Source organism: Malus domestica, chromosome 02 (genome assembly GCF_042453785.1).
Source record: "Malus domestica chromosome 02, GDT2T_hap1".
In the NCBI taxonomy this organism is placed as follows: domain Eukaryota; kingdom Viridiplantae; phylum Streptophyta; class Magnoliopsida; order Rosales; family Rosaceae; genus Malus; species Malus domestica.
In genome coordinates this window covers 7,306,421-7,324,476 of record NC_091662.1, presented here as the reverse complement: position 1 = coordinate 7,324,476, position 18,056 = coordinate 7,306,421, and the positions used below count along the sequence as shown (strand labels likewise).

The window sequence follows — 18,056 nt, the reverse complement described above, 5'->3', positions numbered from 1 at the left end:
ATTCACAACATGAATTGAAATCTCGTATCTCTATTTTAACTCATTTGAAATACAATAAGTTAATTTTTATATTTAATAAATAAATTTTCTAAAATTTAAAAACGAACATTCAAAAGTTACATAAAAACTACACGTTTTAGTCACCCAATTAAAAATTGAGAATATAAAACGTAGAAGACAGCTAATACTCTCAAACAAATTGTATTTTGTCCCCTTATGGGAACATCATAATGCAAGGGTATTATAGTCATTTCCAGTTGCGAACAAGAAACCAGGCCCGCATCGCTTTCAATGCCGGAAATGGGCCCCCAGTTTTCTGTGGGCTCATACAGCTCTCTCTTTTAGTGGTTTTAGTGGTTTCGTAATTATTGCGGTTGCACAATTCCTTTGGATCTCTTACACGTGAAGCCAATCCGACGGTGCTAAAGCTAAAGGAATCTTATGGTGGGCCCTGACTGAGTATGTGGTCCCAATAATTGCAAAAGGACATTTCCTAAACAATTGCCTCTTGACAAAGTCATTGATTGGAACCAATTTTATGATAAAATAATAATCATGTACTTAATAATTAGATTGATCTTAAGAGGAATCACCACTTCTGTACAATCTTTCTAATAGAAATGGAGTTTACCAATACAATTAAGTCATGCTTCTATTAGACAGGGAATTGGATCCCCTCCTGAGCAAATGATGGGGATCCTCATGATCACACAACATCGGCTGTTGAATTTTGATCCAACGGTTACAATTATTATAATTTTTAGAGGGATTCCTTAAAATCCAACGGTTACAATTATTATAACTTTTAGAGAGATTCTCACCATTTGCTCAAGAGGGAATGCAAATCCATTAGAGAGTTCACATGTGGTTTACAAAATATCATTCTGTAGCATTTTCGAAATAATTAAAGAAATAAGTGATTTTTGCACCAAGTTTTTACTCTTATTTCTATAGAGAAATAAACTAAAATGATGAACTTATAAATCTTAATTTTAAAAATTATCTTTCTTTAGTATTTGACTGATTTGTTGTCATTAATTTGGCGAACACATCGTTAGTATTTTCTGAACGATTGAGCGGTTGAGATTTATAACTTCATCATTTGAACTAAAATTTTCTTTTTTAACAGGTGGTTGAACAAATCAAATAAGAATTAAATTACAGATAAAAATGAGATAGAAAGATAAAACGAGAATGAAAAAGGAAAATGATGAGCATACGTTTTATTTATTTTTATACGCTTTTCTTTATTGATACAAACCATTGATTGAATTGAACAAATAAAAGAAAATCAACAAACATATTAAAATAAAGTGTTTAAAAAAAGAAAAAGTGCTTTTTATGTTCAAGTTCTCATACCAAATTCATTTCCCATAAAGTAACTCAATGATTTCATGGATGTTTGAAAACAATCATCACCCACATAATTCCAAAACAAAACCATGGGCTAAGTCCCATGTCCACCCACTCCACCATCATATATTGGAGAGCCTAAAACTAAAGAGCATTCCAAATACACTCAACACTTTCACTTTTCTTATGTTGAAGTTTGCCAAGAGACCTTTCCCGATGATCGGAAAGATATCGGAACTCCTAGTTTCCGGCAACCGTGCAGGGTTTTCCGACACGGGGACAAGCCCTAGAAGTCCATTGGACCTCAAGATGCAACCTTCTCCGAGTCCTAGAGGCTTGAAGAGCTACGACGTTGGCGGTGTTGGGTTGGGCATAGTAGCTGCCTTGGAAAAATCAGCCCTTAACGGACGTGAAATATTGGCAAAATACGGCGTGTTCTGTCCGAACACGAACCGGTCCGACCCGATTCCGGTGAACTCGGGTAAAAACAGTGATGGGTTTTCGTCAACAGGTGGCCAAGAATTTGAGGAAGATAGTCTGGAGAATTATACTTACGTGACTCTTCGTGGACAAAACAAGCCATGCACGAAGGTGTACTATGACGGAGGTGACTGCGCGGGAAGTGCCATGCACCGCCCTACCGGTAACGGTGGTTTGACTATATGTGACGATGATCTTGAAAGCTCGGTTTTTCCGACGTCGGATTTTCTCAGTTGCTGCCATTTGTGCAAGAAAAGCCTTCATGGAAAGGACATATACATGTACAGGTATACAACCTTGACAATCTTTTCTTCTTGTTCATTTATTCGAGTGATATTCTAACTAATCTAATCTAAACCAGCGGTAAAATATTCGAACTTGAGTACAGAAGAGCGGTTAAAAAACCTTAAAAACCATTCTTCTTAGTGTTTAGCTTTTATTTGTTGGTGTTATGTTTGATTAGGTGACTAATGTTTTATGTGTTATTTTTTACAGAGGAGAAAAGGCATTTTGTAGCACAGAATGTCGGTCAACCCAGATAATTGCCGATGAGAGGAAAGAGCAGTGCAGATCAGAAGCTTTGAGATCAGCAGATGCTTCGAGATCATCGTGTTCGAGAGAGGAGATCGTCTTCTCCACTGGGATTCTTGTGATTTAAGGCAGATAATTACATAGACGGCCATACGCTATACATTTATACATATGTGACGATAATTTGAAAACAGAAGAAGGTGTTTGTGAAGTCGGTTTTGACGAAGAAGCAGGCTAATATGGACCATATCACAGGGGATAAAATCCCAAGGAGCTTTGTGTTTTCCAGGTCCTCTGAAGCAGCTTCAAAAATTTTGGGTAAATGGTATCGATCGGGCTTGTATTTTGTTATGACAAACATGAACAATTTTGAATAATAAAGAACATGTATAAATCTTGATTTGAATTATACATGGTCCGACGAGAGTATCGAATTGTTCTGCTGATCCAACGGTTCAGACTGTGTTCGTATTACAGAATCTCAAAACTCGAGTTTCATGATTCTGCATATTAAAACGGTTCAAATTGTGTTCGTATGGCAGACAGTCTCTAAAAAAAGATTTTGTTCCAGTCTTTATTTTATTGCTAGCTAGTGGCTTTTACTGTGTTACTGTTATGGAATATTTCTATAAAATATACTTTACAGTAATCAGTAATCGAACGAATTGAAGAGGATAAAGTGTACAAATCCAGTCCCATTCGATTGAAAGCTTTCTCCTTCGAATCGGACACAGTTGGACCCCATTTTTGATGACTTCTCAGCAAAAATTAGACAGTGACCCCCCAAAATTAAGCGTCCACCAACAAAGAGCATCCATATCCTATAGAGTATTGATGCCTGGAAAGTTCAGTTCAATCAGTCTCACTCCCCTGGAAAAGACTTGTAAGACCATAATATTTACAAGAGAAATGATTTTCGTACACCTGTTTCTCTTACGACAATTCCAAGTGTAATTTTAATCATCAGATTAAACAAAGTAAACACACGTTTCTCTCTTGGTAGTCCAAGTGTAATTTTGGCCGTCATGTTAAATAAAATAATGGAATTAAGAGACAAATGAACAATCGTGTGCAGAAGAAAAATTAAGTGTGGGGATCATTCATGTATCCACAACTAAAGTCGGATGTGCAATAGTCCATTTTAAATTTTTATATGATATTCGTAACCAGTCTCATCCACCAAACGAGTCAGAAATCCCGTGGCCCTACTAGGGCAGAATTTTGGATGCGACTATTCTGATTCTCTCGTTACATGATAGTGTAACTAGGTCACTTGACAAGTGAGAAAGAGGAGATATACAACCGATTACATGTTAGAATCCCGACGGGTGTATGCACATAAAGTCTTTCCAACCGAAGCTCTTGAAGCCATCTAGACTGTTCATTTGGTAATATGAAATCCCACAATGACTCGCTAATAGAAAGCTGTCAATAAGATCATGCTAAGCTGAGTAAGGTCATAACCCCGAAATGTTACAAAAGCACAGTATCCATATACACAGTGCAGGTATAAGTTATAAAGATACATAAAATCTAAAAATTACAAAGAAAACCACCTTAAAACGAAAAGAAAAAAAGGAAAACCGAAAAACGTTTACACATCCTATAGGTTTTCTCAAACACGTATTCCTCAGCGTCGAGGTATATCGGGGGGGGGGGGGGGGGGGGGGGGGGGGGGGGTCCCGACTCAGTTACTGGTAGTACATGAGTTGCTGAGTTGTTGCTACATTATGGTAGCCACCGTCGTATATGGCCTGACTAGCTCCAGCACCCAACCCCATGGCTGCCTTCAGTGCATGCTGACCCTGCGGAAGCATGAGGGCTTGGGCGCCACCCATTTTGCTCAATGCCAGTTGTCTTTCATAGGCCACAAGGTCGGCGGCTGAGAAACCTGGAATGTGAACTGCAGCTGGTGGCGGCAGGGGGGTCGAGCTTGTCCCTGGTGGAGTAGGCTTGCTGCCCCATGAACACTGTTAACAGAAACGGAAAACATTAGATAAAGCCAAATGGTCACTCAACGACATCATTAGAACAAATACATATCGCAAATATATAAAACATCAGATGGTAAAGCCAATTGATCATTTGACAATACCATTAGGACATATACATATTGCAAACATTTAAAACAAGCATATGTGCCTGCTCCACACAACACTCAACACTCTAATACTAAGAAAAAGCAATCATCTAAAATCTAACATATTTGCCAAAAATTTGTCAATTATTGGTAATTCAACTGAATTGTGAACTCCGCCAAGAGTGTACCTTAATCGGTTTGCCACACAGAAACCTAGCATTCCCCAACTGGATAGCCACAGCTGCTTCAGAATGCGTACTGTATCTCACAAACCCAAAACCTTTATCTCGCTGCACCCGAACATCTTCAATAACTCCGGCACCAAGGCCATGGAAATGACGATGGAGGTCAGCTGAAGTAACCTGCAGAATAATGGTAAATCCTATTTACAACATTTTTCATTGTTTTTTGTGCAATTTTGACAAATGTAGACATTTATTTGTTATGCCCAATGGGAGTTCCATGCTAAGCAGAGCTGTTTGCCCATGGATCCTACCACTACCACGCTATTAACCTATGACCTTATAACATTGGTAACTTTGCAGTTTTGAAAATGGGCCAGCTGTCCACCACGTATACATATAAAAGCACAATCAAAACCAACAGTGAGGTGATAAGCTGACATTAGTTTGCTGAAGAAATCGGTTCTTGCACACTTTATTTACCTATGTTTAACAGAAATTTCAGACTCAAATGTATTTAGTCTAGACAGTATTTGACTTCATTTGCACAAGAACATTGTAATTACAGTAAAAAAAGAAAAGATATAGCCAATCCACAACCAGTTTAAAAGTTAAAGTTAAAAATGAAATCCTTGCCTCGGGAGATAGATTGCCCACATAAACTGTAGTATACTGAGGATTGTTCTCTGGAGCATCTTCATTAGGCTTCTCCTGACCATCGTCTGCAAGGGAAAACACAAAAACAGTAAGCTCATCATTATGGGAACACAAATGTGGCAGAAAATTAGAAAGTGAACATCTTATCTAACATCTTCACTACTCAAAGATTTCTGATTCCAATTCAAGATAATTTCGTACGATTAAAAAAAAACATTTTGGAAAACAAAGAGTAGACAACAGATTTAAGCTGCAAGATCTAAAGACAAATCATTACCTAGCAAACGTGCCCTCATAAAACAAAAATAATAGTTTCTTACACATTTATCAAGAATAACAATAACGAGAGCTACACCACTCATTCAAATCAAGGATAGTAACATACAAGGGAGAACACAAAACCAATGTTACTTCTACATAAGCAACTACAGAAACTTGTTTCGTTACAAATGAAGCAGTTTACCTGACGTTCCATTCGTCAGCTCTACAACACTTTTAGAATCAGTACTCTGCTTGTCATCACTGGAAGTAGCACCCTTTGTGGCCCAATTGCACCGAATCTGTCTACTTCCAAGCCACTTTCCTGAGATATCAAATCAAGAGTTATGTCATCATAGCACTTCTTAATGGGTAGTCACACTAACCAAAATCTAAATAACATATGCAAGGAAATAAACTTCCATCAAAACAATGTACATTGTCTTACCATTTAAGTCATTAATTGCACTTTGGGCCTCCTGAACCAAAAAAAACCAGTGGCACAATCATATAACGAGCCCAACCAGAGTGAGAACAAAAACTCAAAAGGAAATGTTTAACAATTTCAGTACCTGCTGATTTCGGAAAGAAACAAACCCAAAGCCCCTTGAACGCCCAGTTTTCTGATCCCACATAACTCTAGCATCTCTATTGACAGCAATCAGATCAAATTAATTTAAACAGCCAAGTATGTTTGAGATGGAGGTACTTCAATTATCCAATAGAAATAGGGAATTGTTACTGGCACTCCAAAATTCTCATTCTACACTCCAAACTTTCTATATTTAGAAAGAAAAATACACTTGTGAGGAGTGTAGAATAAGATTTTTGGAGTGCCAATAACATTTCCCTAGAAAAAAAACCCAAATTATCAAAAGGCATCAGCAGAATAACAGTAAACATCAACAACAACAAAGCCTTTTCCCACTAAGTGGGGTCGGCCAGTAAACATCAATGTTGAATAAATAAATCAAAAGACATGGAAGTGGATCTTACGAACAACTGGAATAACCAGAAAAGCATGCAAACAGTGTAGCATCAGTAACCTCAGGGCTAAGATCACCAACAAAAATATTAAAATGACCTGCACGCCAACATAACAATCATAAGAAATTAAAATTTTGGAACATATCATTCCATGATAACTAATGCATACACATCACTCCATGAAAACTGATGCATATACAAACCTGATGTATCCTCTCTCTGACTACTTGCATATGCCCAATTAACTTTAATCGGCTGCCCAAATCTGAACAAACAGCACATTCAGCAAAAGACACCACCAAAAAAACGAGAGCCAACATGATTCTGTAAAGATTTTTACTTACAGATGCCTGCCATTAAGGGTCACAATAGCAAGAGCAGCTGACCTACGATCAAAGTAGTCAACAAATCCATAGGATGACTGCATTGAGGAAACAACATGTAAGTAAAAAGTCTACCGAGGACATCTAAAAGAGCACTAATGAAAAGTACCAACATTTCATATGAACCCACAGCTCATCCTCAAATAGTACAAACAGACAAAAATTCTCGCGGGACTAAGAAGAATCTATCATCTGTCCTAACCTCCCCATCCAAAGAAAAACACACAAAGTAGGCAAAAAAACCCCACCTTATCCTTCCTTATGAGCTTGCATCCTTCAAGTGGACCAGTACTGGCAAAAACTTCTTGCATAAGGGGTTCGGTAACTTGTGGGTGAATATTTCCAACATAACTGCATTGTTTCACGAATTACAACATTATAACATGCAATCTGATAAAATGACAGAGAAATGCAATATACCTAGCAGATGCTTCAAATATACAATGACTCATTACCCATCCCAAATATATTTAATATAAATAACATATCTATGCATGTCAGAAAAAGGCAACTGTGCCTGATATGCATGTGCACACTATTATTAGCACAATAGATTGCATTCATTTACATACGAACTAAATATTTCAGGCGATAAAACAAACTATTTTCAACGAGTACAAAGGAAGCTAGTTGTAAAGAAGAGTAAAATAAAATAGAAAAAGAAAAATATCTATACAACACTCACACGCTGCGGCAAGTACTTGAATCAAACCCAGGAGGCAGATTTCCACTCAAGATAGGCTCTATCTGCAAAAAAAAAAAAATTGTAAAAAAAAAAAAAAAAAAAAAAAAAAGCAAAAAAGGAAAAGGAAAAAAAGCCGAAGTAATGAATTTACACTCCCCACAAAAACTTAAAAGAGATGCATAAGCAAACAAATGGTTGAAACAATAAAAGACGACCACAGGCTTGGAGACAAGCTGGCATATGATATCAAAATTGACAGCAAGAGTCCAATCTATGTATAATAGCTACCCCCATCAGTTTCGAGCAATCCCGATAGAGTTTTCCCTTTCCAATTTTCCAATTTATATAGGTAGTAGTGACAAATACTAATACTTAGAGGTGCACAGTCATTTACCGATACTGATATTGTTCCACCTGTTCTTTATGCACACTTTATACGCCCTCTGTCGAACAGTAGATAAATAGAAACAAGGAAATAATAACAAGCAGGATAACCTACAAGACCAAACAGTAGTTTGCCACATTATATGTATAACAATGAGGTTCCTCAATGGAGAATAAGTACCCAGAAAGTATACAGCATTACATGATTACAGTTGATATAAAATTTCAACATTAAACAGTTAAATTTAGATAATTTCTGCTGAATTCCAATTAAGTTACAGAAATTTCTGGAAAAAAAATCCAACTTTTAGGATCCTTGTAACAAAGCCGCACACAGATCAACCAAAAACAAAAATCCCCGAAAATAAATAATTTCAATGGTAATAAAACAACATTTTATCAAACGTCTAGCACAAATTTCAACCTACAAACAAATACCCATATCCAAACAGCTAACAAGATCAAATTTTTGGCCCAACAAAGTGAACAAATTAAACAAATTAAACCAGATAGAGAGAGAGAGAGAGAGAGAGAGAGAGAGAGAGAGAGAGAGAGAGAGTGGGAGAATAGAACCTGAGGGGCCCCTAAGAGGGCAGGGTGTTGGTATAGCGACTGCTGCATCATGGCTTGCTGCTTGAACCTCTGCTGTTGCATATCGTCCTCCTCACGCAACGAAGAGAATTGGGGAGTTTATACAAATTGCTTAGCAATTGCAATTTTAGGGTTAGGGTTTCAGGGAAAAACGAAGACGCAGGTGAAATTACAAGGGAAACGAGGGAGGAAGAAGAAGAAGAAAAACAATGAAAAACCAAAAACCAAAAAAAAAAGGGAAAAAAGAAAGAAAAAAAAAACCCCTCTGGAAGAGGAGGGAAAGATGAGAAGGAAAAAGCAAAAGGATTGGGAATTGATTCAAGAAAATGAGCAGAGAGAGTCTCCGCTTTTATATCTGCCGAATTTTTATTTTTTACCATAAAAAATATTTAAATTATTATTATTATTTTTTTTTTTTTGTTGTGGTATTTTATCCCATTTGATTATTGTGTCATTTATATTGGAAACATAATTATGAATGCCTAATTTATACAGTCGTAGGTTAAACTTCTGGTGCCGAGGAATCAAATAATGGTGGTCAGAGAAGTTGAAATATTTTTATGAGTCTTTTATCACTCAAAAAAATGGATTGGCATGATAAAACCGCAAGTAGGTCTCCTTTTTATAAAAACTAAATAAATAAGTAGTTAGGCTAATTTTTTATGTTCAACTAACTTGTGGATGACGAAATCATATAATAGAAATCAACTACTTATAAAAAAATTTAAATAAAACTTTTTAAGAATAAATCAAAAATTTACTATCCCCTTAATAAATTAGTAATATTTCTCTTTACTAACAAATAAAACTCTTTAAGTTGGATTCAAAAGGATGAGGATGATGTATTCTTAAGTTCGATATTTAGTTAATGATTGACTTATTGTGTGGCCTGATCTGATCTAATCCTCATCTCCTTTTATAGTATAATATTGTTGTAAAAAGTTATATGAATCATTTAAACAAAGAAAATAAATTATTTTGGTTGTGAAATATAAACGAAGTAAAAAATTGCAAGAAAATGATATTTTTTTAAATAACAATAAAACAAAAATAGTCCCTTCTTGTTGGGCCAGAAAGCAACCAATTTCATAGATTGAGCCACAAAAGCAATAAGTTTGCTATTGGGTGGAGGATGTATCATAAATCCTCAAGAGTCAACTTAAGCCCAACAAGTTATCATCCGGCCTAATTCGGGGTCTCCTTAAATAGTGTAGTGACTTCAATTGCCATTAGACTTCAATTCGTAGAAAGTATTCAATTCACCAATATAGGTACCACTGAGACATTGAGAGTTCAAATCTTCTGCACCTAATTTGTGTGTAGCCATAAAGCGACACTCGTTAGGTTTATGGACAACAAAGTTAAGGATCGTTAAGTTTATGGACACGTGTCAATTAATGATAAGCCACAGAGAGGTCACGCACAAAATAAATGCAGAAGATTTGAACTCAAGAAACGAGAGATTTGGTAGCTCTATACAACTCTTGTCCACTTCAATGAGAAGTTGATGATTCAAGCCCTTCGGATGAGTATTAGAATTATCCTGGATCTCAATCTTTTTTTGTGCTAATTCACATGCAGAACATAATCAACAATGTAAGTTCCACTTCAAAACTCGTAATTCAATACTTGAAAATTTTACGAGTCAAATCAATTAGGGGATCTAGTTGATCTGATACCATGTTGGGGTTTATTGCTTCACTCATTCCAAGTAAACATACTTTTAAGGGTTGGTAGCAAATGAAAATGAACATGGATCCTTTTTGTGAGGATTCCGGGAATTTGTGAATCATATTCGTTCATCGTATATCGTGCGGTCAGAAATCCTTTTAAATATTTTTATTTAAAATTAAATACAAATAATATCTGATAAAATTTAACCGCACAATGTACGATAAATGAATACGATTTATGGATCCTCAAGATCCTTACCAAAAGGATCCGGAGAGGATCCTGTTGGAATGAAAATAATGGGTTAGAATATGTCAAGGTTTAATTTATTCATTTTTTATCATGGGCAAAGGCCAAAATAATCCAAACTCAACACCACCTACCTAGCACTATTGGGCTCAGAATTAGTAAGCCCCGTAAGCAGGAGCGATGAAACCCACTTTGTAAGGCACCCAAAAACCTCTCCATCTCCCTTTTGATAAATACGAATGCCGAACGCAAATGAGTTAGAAAAATTGCGAAAGCAAGTGATGAATTGTCATGGTGATTAAAATAAATATTTTTTTTTAAATTACTTCTCTTTCCCTTCTACTTATGTAATTGAAGCAATAATATTGCTTGTATTAGAAAAAACTACAAAAGCATGTGAAATCTATTTTATATCAATAATTGTTCATGTGAAGTACCAGGGGGTGACTTATTAGTTAGAGATGAATTTTAGGTCCCTATTCTATGTGACACGTTTTGGGTTCTTTCCTCGTACTGTTGACTTACAAGATAGTGGTTATAACGAGGATGAAATGCTTCTGTGAGTTTTTCTACCCCTAAAAAGGTAGATTGTCATGATAAAACTACCAACTGTTTCTTTTTTAAAATAAATAAATCAGACTCTCTATATTATTGAACATATTTCTTCAATTCATGAAATCCATCACAATAAAATAAAAAATAAATTTAAATTCATGGAAACATCACAATAAAATAAAAATAAAATTGAGTCGAAAAAGAGAGGCGACCCCACCTACCCACCACCAAGAACTTTGCATGTGATGCCCAATTAATAAAAATTGGCAAATACCCTATAAATATCTTCACTCGGCAGTCAGCATTCGTATGACTTTTGGAAGATAAATAAATAAATAATGTTGAAAAAAAGACATAGTCGTGAACAACGTGACAATTTCAAACCTCTTTGTTTGAATAAAGATGCTGAGTGCCTTGCAATGCAAGTGTCTGCCACTATTACTTTTTGTTTCTATATATCATATCATCTCAACTAAAAAAACATATTAATATATATATGAGCTGACTCGTTGCACTATTTTTTTATTTATAAACGTTTAAAAATACTTTTGTAAAGCTCATTTCATAATGTATTCATTGATCTTATAGTTTAGGTTTTTCTTAAAAAATTGTGTCTACCAAAATCTAAAATCATATGACATTAGACTAAAGGTTAAAGTTTATTTGTTGAACTATATTCGCTTATTTTCTTCAGTACAAATGAATGTTTTAATGGTTTTAGAGTTGTCTAATTTAAAAAAAAAAAGATTTACGAATGATATTTTAAAAGATAGACTGTTATGTTCATTAAAATGAATAAACTCCACAAAAGCGTATATCAAAATCATATAAAAAAATAATGTTACGAATCTGTCCATACATATAGTTGTATTTGTATACAATATACCACACAATTGTTGTATTAGGGAGAGTCGAAAGAGGCCACCCCTTGCCTAACCAAAACAATTCTTTGTTTATTATGGTCGACAAGAAAAACTATTCAGAATGCTTTCGTGTTCAAGTTGGAAACCGCGTGTTTTTAAGATAAGTTAGATGGAAACCACATACTTTCCGTGCACTTCATGAGTTACTTTTAAGTGGTAATTTTCTCGCTTATAAACCTTTAACGTTAGATTTAATTGCCAATCGGCAGCTTTTCTCATATTTAAATGGAGTCAAACAAAAAAAGCAACTCCATGAGCCAAATGAGATATTAAAAAAGTTTGAACAAAGTGATTTGTTTAATCTAATCCACAACATTTAATCTGGCATCACTGTCATTGTTTACAATTAGGCCCTAATTAGAATTAGGTTTTTTTAGTCAAAATGATCTTTATTATAACTCTTCACTTTGGTCCTTAATATTGATAATTAATGTATGTGATTTCTAAGTTTGTTAACAATCAATCATTTTGCTTCGTCCATAAAAAAATCTATGTCGAATGGAAAAGCAAGTGGACGGGTTGATTGATTGAACAAAAATTAGCCTCAATTTAACGAGATTTTCACATGACTACCAAAGTGATTGACGGTGGACAAACTTAAGAATCATTCTATCAATTTTCAATGTCAAGGATCAAAGAAATGAATTATGTCAATCTTATAAATTATTTCACTAAAAAGCCTTAGCATGAACATAAATGGACACTTCACCTCATTTTTTAATTAGCAATGTTTACTAACTTGTGGACACAATATTTTGCAGCAAAAAATGGAATAAAACCTAGAAAATGTGACTTGTTTGATTTTGTTGCGTGTTAATTTTCTAGTCCAACTTGAACAAGTCAATCATGTGAACCACAAGAGAAACACAATCCAAATCTAGTGATAATGCTGCCATTAAAGATAAGAGGAGTGGTTGAGTGGTAGTGGTTAATGTTCCAACATATTTAGCCATTAGCATCAAAACTCATTTCCCTTTAAGTCAAAGCATTGTGTGATTTATCAACTATATTATGCATGTTCCATTTCTAAAATTGCACGATTCAACATGACAACATGATTATTTGGTCTAATGACATTCAATATTTGTTATAGATAAAAGATGTTAGTGTTGAGAGTATAAATCTCACATCGAGAAAATGAGGGGTTGTGTGTGCTTATAAGCAATTAGACAACTTTCCATATTACCAATTGGTTTTACAGTAGAACCTCAACTTTCTTTATGGTATCAGAGCAGATTTATCCCTGTGTGAAACCCAACATGCAAACGTTGTCCATGTGTTAGGCTTGAAAATTTGTCACATTAGGAGACGTATTGAGAGTACAAATCTCACATCGAACAAATGAGGGACCTTCCATATGCTTATAAGTAGTGAGGCTCCTCCCCATATTGACAATTTGTTTTATAGTAAAATCTCAACTTTCTTCGATAATTCTTATTTTCTCATGACTATTTAGTACAGTGACACCCAATATTTACTTTGCTGGAAAATAATCTAATTTTATCTGAACTATTTGGTATAGCGACACCCATAATTCATTTAACTAATAGGTTTAACGACCCTTAATATCTACTATGCTAAAAAGATCAGAGTTTACAACACTCAGTTTTTACATTGCTGAAAAAACAGTATAATTTCATGTGAACTATTTGATCTAACGCCACTCAAAGTTCACATAACTATTTGATTTAGTGACACTCGCTACCTACTTAGATGAAAAATACCCAAGTGTACGATGGTCGGTTTTTTTAGTTCACATCTCATCAATGAGACTTGTTAATAAAGTAAAAAATGCACATAATAGTTGCCCACGTTAGAACCCACATGCTATTCTTTATTTGGTCAAACAAGGAATTCATATTGTATGGTACCACTTAGTCTTCCTACTTTGGACACAAACCACAAGCAATGGGGCCACATATATCACATACATTGATGAGAGACCAAGATTTTGAGGACCACTCAAATAAAATGTTGAACGTGCTTAAAGCAAACCATGTACACATCTATCCACCTCCACCAACAAAGAGTGAACATAATCCACTCGTGTCGATTGTCGATTGTTAGTTGTAGATATAATTATAATTTTACAATAGTTGTTGCAAATCCAATCACAGATAGACACAGTGCCCAAATAATTAAAATTGAAAACTATAATTGAACACATGTCCACCCAAGATTAGGACTTCAGCAGTTGCTACTATTGTTTCAACAACGAAGTAGTGTTCTTTCGGGCTTGACACATGCGGACCGTTGTCAACAAAAGAAAAAGTAGATTTATTTTAAAAAAGTTCAAAATTATATCATTAATAATTGAATTCCTTCCATCAAAAGCTTAATTACATGCTTACATATACTAATTAAGATTAACCAACAGTTAGATCTATAATATGGCAGACAAATATAGAGCTAATGGTACCTCCGGGCTTAAATTAAACCCGCCAAAATTGAAAAACATAGCAGGGGCTTAAACCATAAGAAAGCCTAAGGATGCATACAACAACACAGCTTCTCGTATCATTGGGTTTGCTGAGCAGCCAACCCTAGCCATGACTTGTTTTCGGTTGGCTTCGCCGGGCTGGATGCAGGGCTGCTCGTTTGGTACGGTGCTAGGGTGTTGAGCCTGTAAAACAGAAAGAAATTGCGAACCAGATCAGTCAAATGGATCTTAAAAATATATTACTCCAACATGAATTATGGTATAGCTGTTTCGGATGCCTACCTATCCTTTCTCTTCTCGAGGAATCGATGAAGCGAAGCTTTCCTTGCAATCGGAAGATCTGCAGTGGAAAAGGAAATCATTGATAAGAAACGTGTTGTTGATAGGACCACTTAAGATATGGAGACACCGATGATCACAGAAAGAAAATTACCACAAACAACGGGTCGAGGGGATGGCTTGACGCCCTCCTGAATCGCTTGATTGCCAAAGTTAGGAAACATGTTGGAGCTCGGAGGAACTGAACTGCTGGAATTAACGGGACTCTTGCCCAAATGAGAGGCAAAGGCGTTGTTAGTCTTGGCCGGAGGTGAAGCCGGAGCGGTGTGGCTCTGAGAACTCTCCTTGCTTGCTAAGAGCATGACTTCCTTGGCCTTGTCCGCAGGAAAATCGTTGAACACGATTACTTGTCCACCATAAAAGATGGTCATTTGTGCCTTCTGAGGCTCTCCAGGGGCAGATTTCTTCACACTGGTACATCATGAACAAATCAAAACGAGCTAACAAAGATTTCACATGTAAACCGAAGAACATCTTACGTTGCTACAATAATTCAGATATCCGATTTTCGCCTTCCAATATCGACAGATTTTTTAACCATAGGAACCCCACAACGCCGTAAATTTCAAAAAATTACCTAGAATCAGCCGTCATGGGGACCTCTTCTCTGGGAGTGGGGGCAGAGGGACCAAAACCAGCTTGTTGAGGAAACAAATCCATGGATTTGAAGTCTCTAACCGCCGTTGGCATGTTCCGAGAATTTTCCACAAATGGAAAGAAGTTCATGGGTGGGGCTTTCTGACGAAACATCTCAGGTGTTCCTCCTGTCAAAACATTGTCCAATTTTAGAAACCAAATAAGGAAAATTCTGAAACCCTTTTGATATGGAAACAAAATTAAACAGAGCAGTGATTTTTACTGCAATTTTCAGGTGTTCTTGGTCAAATTCGAAAGAGATCTTATTAAATCTTAACAGAAAAATAATATGAACAAAAAAAAATAAGTTCACAATTTAGTTCAGGTGGTTTATGTGACTAAAAACTTTCCCTTTTCAGATTTTCTGATTGGAAAGCTTCTTTGTTTCTCAGCAACCAAACAGAAACTAAAAGCCTAAAACATAGACATGCACACATAAGATTCTAGATGAAATTCATTTTCTCTTCCTCTTATTTTCTCAGCAGCCAAACATAAATTAAGGTCCAGGTAAAAAGGAAAGACAAGTGCTTTACCATTAGATTGTTGCATGTTGTTGCATGCCGTGTCAAGATTCAGATCTCCAAAGCTGCCTTTCTCCTTGAGGTACTGGCAAAGCATGCTGCATGTCTGAGTGAAGTTCGACGGCTTCTCCGCCGTCCTCATCCCTCTCTGGCCTGAAACCTCCGCAGTCTCCGACGAACTCGACATTTCTCCACCGACCCAATACACAATCCGACAATCCAAACACAACCCACAACTCAAAATCCACTCTTTTCCCACAGACCCAGTTCGAAATCACAGAAACCAAACACAACCCACAATTCAAAACCCAATATTTCTTCCTTTTTCTGTCTTGGCGCTGAATCCTCCTGCCTCCATACCCTTCTTGTAGTGAGAGAAGACTTGGGGTCCTATGTGTCTCTCCCCCTCCTTTTATCAGCAGCCCACGGGCTCATCTTCATTTATTTATTTATTTTTAAATTAATTATTTAATTATCCATTGGTTGTTTTATTGTTTTATTTATTTAAATTATTATTTGTATTCGAGTTAAAAAGCACGAGGAATATATGTGTGTTTAAAAAAAAGGCCATTGGGAGTTGAGTTGGTTCCTCGCAGCATTCCGCGTGGATCCCACCACCCGTCGGTTTCACATTTCCAAACACGTGTTCTTTGCGTTCGTTGGTATTGGTAACGTCCGGGTTCGCGTTCCTATCTGCCAACTTCAGCATGGCCCATGCATTTTCCGTTTAGTTACAGAATTGCCCTCCCTCCCTCTTTATTTTTTTTTTATTTTTATTCCAACGATATTCTGCATAATCTACTGTGCTATTTACCTACTCATTTTTTACTTCACACACAAATGTCTTAATTTCAGACTGTCTGATCAAATGAATAGAAGATTAAATGACAAAAATTAACAAAATGTGTGTGGGACATAAGAATGAGTGTGTGGATTGAAAAAAGTTGAGGACATAAGAACGAGTGTGTGAATTGAAGAAAATTGAGGTTCGACTATAAAATCAATTAGTAATATGGAAAGTAGCACAACCTTTTATAAGCTCATACAATGTCTCACATCCCATTAATGTGGGACTCATTCTCAACACCCTTCTCATGTGTGATAAATTTTTGAACCTAACAGGTAGACAACACAATAAGATGACGTGGAACACATTTGGCCGTTTAGTTTCATATGTGGAACAACCTAATCTGATACTATGAAGAAAGTTGAGATAATGAGATTCTACCATAAAACCAATTGGCAATATGAGAAGTAGCTCAACCTCTTATAAGCTTATGTAATGTCCATTCTTCTATCAATGTGAGACTCATTTGTAACATGAATAACATCATCTTCTGTACAATGGGAGAGAGAGATATCTAAAGAGCGACGTAGTGAGTTGAAGTGAAAGCCTCTAATCACCAAGGCGGTAAGTTAATAACCACTTGTGCCCTCCCATTTATTTCATTACGTTTCAGGAGGTGCAATCTACAAACTCTTTGAACCATTTACTAGGGGTGGTTTTTTATTTGAAAACTGAAAATGAAATACGAATCAAGTCGAATTGAACCGATCATTTGGTTTTTGCGATCTTGAAATTGAACCGCAGTAAAGTAAATTATTTTGGTTTCGGTTTTAGCCTTATGAAACAGAACTGAAACAAAACTGCACCACAAAAATTAAAATAATATATAATATGGACTTAACGACGCGAAAAATTCATCCATCTCTTAGTGTTGTCACTCAATCAGGCGGTCTCTCTCAACTCTCATCTCTGTCAACTTCATGCACTCCAACTTTTCACCTTGCTCCGTCCCCTTTTTGTTCTGTTTTGTGGAAATAGAAAGCAAGTTTCTCTCATTGTCTGCAAACTAAAACAATGACACGGCACATAAAATTTGGAGCCAAAAAAGTAAGAACAGAGACCCCTTTAAACTATTTTTTTCTAATTTTCGAAAGAAACACATTTTTTAGAAACAATCAAGGCTCAAATTAAAATCAATAAGAAAGGGACAATTTTGACGCTGATGATGAAATGAACTGAAGATTAAATTTGGACTCAAATTAACATGAAGGGTGCAACTTTGAGAGAAATCAAAACTTTAGCTCTGAAAAATGACACCAATTTGCAACAATAAACGAAATGTAGCAGGGCTCTTCACTTGAATC

At 35.9% G+C, this 18,056-nt stretch overlaps 3 protein-coding genes across 6 annotated transcripts; 1 reads left to right on the top strand and 2 right to left on the bottom strand.

The window, feature by feature from the left end:
- The first annotated feature begins 1,316 nt into the window (after window positions 1–1,316).
- Window positions 1,317–2,905, top strand: LOC103406845 (FCS-Like Zinc finger 13). The gene is made up of 2 exons (XM_008345824.4): window positions 1,317–2,120; window positions 2,329–2,905. The coding sequence occupies exons 1-2, from the start codon at window positions 1,387–1,389 to the stop codon at window positions 2,489–2,491; spliced, it is 897 nt and encodes a 298-aa protein (XP_008344046.2). The 5' UTR covers window positions 1,317–1,386; the 3' UTR covers window positions 2,492–2,905.
- A 902-nt stretch (window positions 2,906–3,807) lies between these two features.
- On the bottom strand, window positions 3,808–8,931 carry LOC103406958 (oligouridylate-binding protein 1-like). Of its 4 annotated transcripts, none has more exons than XM_029089193.2 (13): window positions 8,554–8,894; window positions 7,991–8,091; window positions 7,597–7,658; window positions 7,160–7,262; window positions 6,873–6,949; window positions 6,732–6,793; window positions 6,538–6,625; window positions 6,114–6,189; window positions 5,990–6,020; window positions 5,747–5,866; window positions 5,263–5,348; window positions 4,633–4,806; window positions 3,808–4,334 (listed from the first exon to the last, which is right to left on the bottom strand). In XM_029089193.2, the coding sequence occupies exons 4-13, from the start codon at window positions 7,220–7,222 to the stop codon at window positions 4,056–4,058; spliced, it is 1,056 nt and encodes a 351-aa protein (XP_028945026.1). In that variant the 5' UTR covers window positions 7,223–7,262; window positions 7,597–7,658; window positions 7,991–8,091; window positions 8,554–8,894; the 3' UTR covers window positions 3,808–4,055. The 4 variants fall into 4 exon arrangements, with proteins under 4 accessions (XP_028945026.1, XP_028945033.1, XP_028945020.1 ...); XM_029089200.2 differs by having other exon boundaries at window positions 6,879–6,949; window positions 8,554–8,891; XM_029089187.2 differs by lacking the exon at window positions 7,991–8,091 and having other exon boundaries at window positions 8,554–8,931.
- A 5,314-nt stretch (window positions 8,932–14,245) lies between these two features.
- On the bottom strand, window positions 14,246–16,434 carry LOC103451320 (protein TIFY 10A). Its single transcript, XM_008390740.4, has 5 exons — window positions 15,918–16,434; window positions 15,326–15,512; window positions 14,843–15,159; window positions 14,692–14,749; window positions 14,246–14,592 (listed from the first exon to the last, which is right to left on the bottom strand). The coding sequence occupies exons 1-5, from the start codon at window positions 16,090–16,092 to the stop codon at window positions 14,487–14,489; spliced, it is 843 nt and encodes a 280-aa protein (XP_008388962.2). The 5' UTR covers window positions 16,093–16,434; the 3' UTR covers window positions 14,246–14,486.
- Window positions 16,435–18,056: the final 1,622 nt, after the last annotated feature.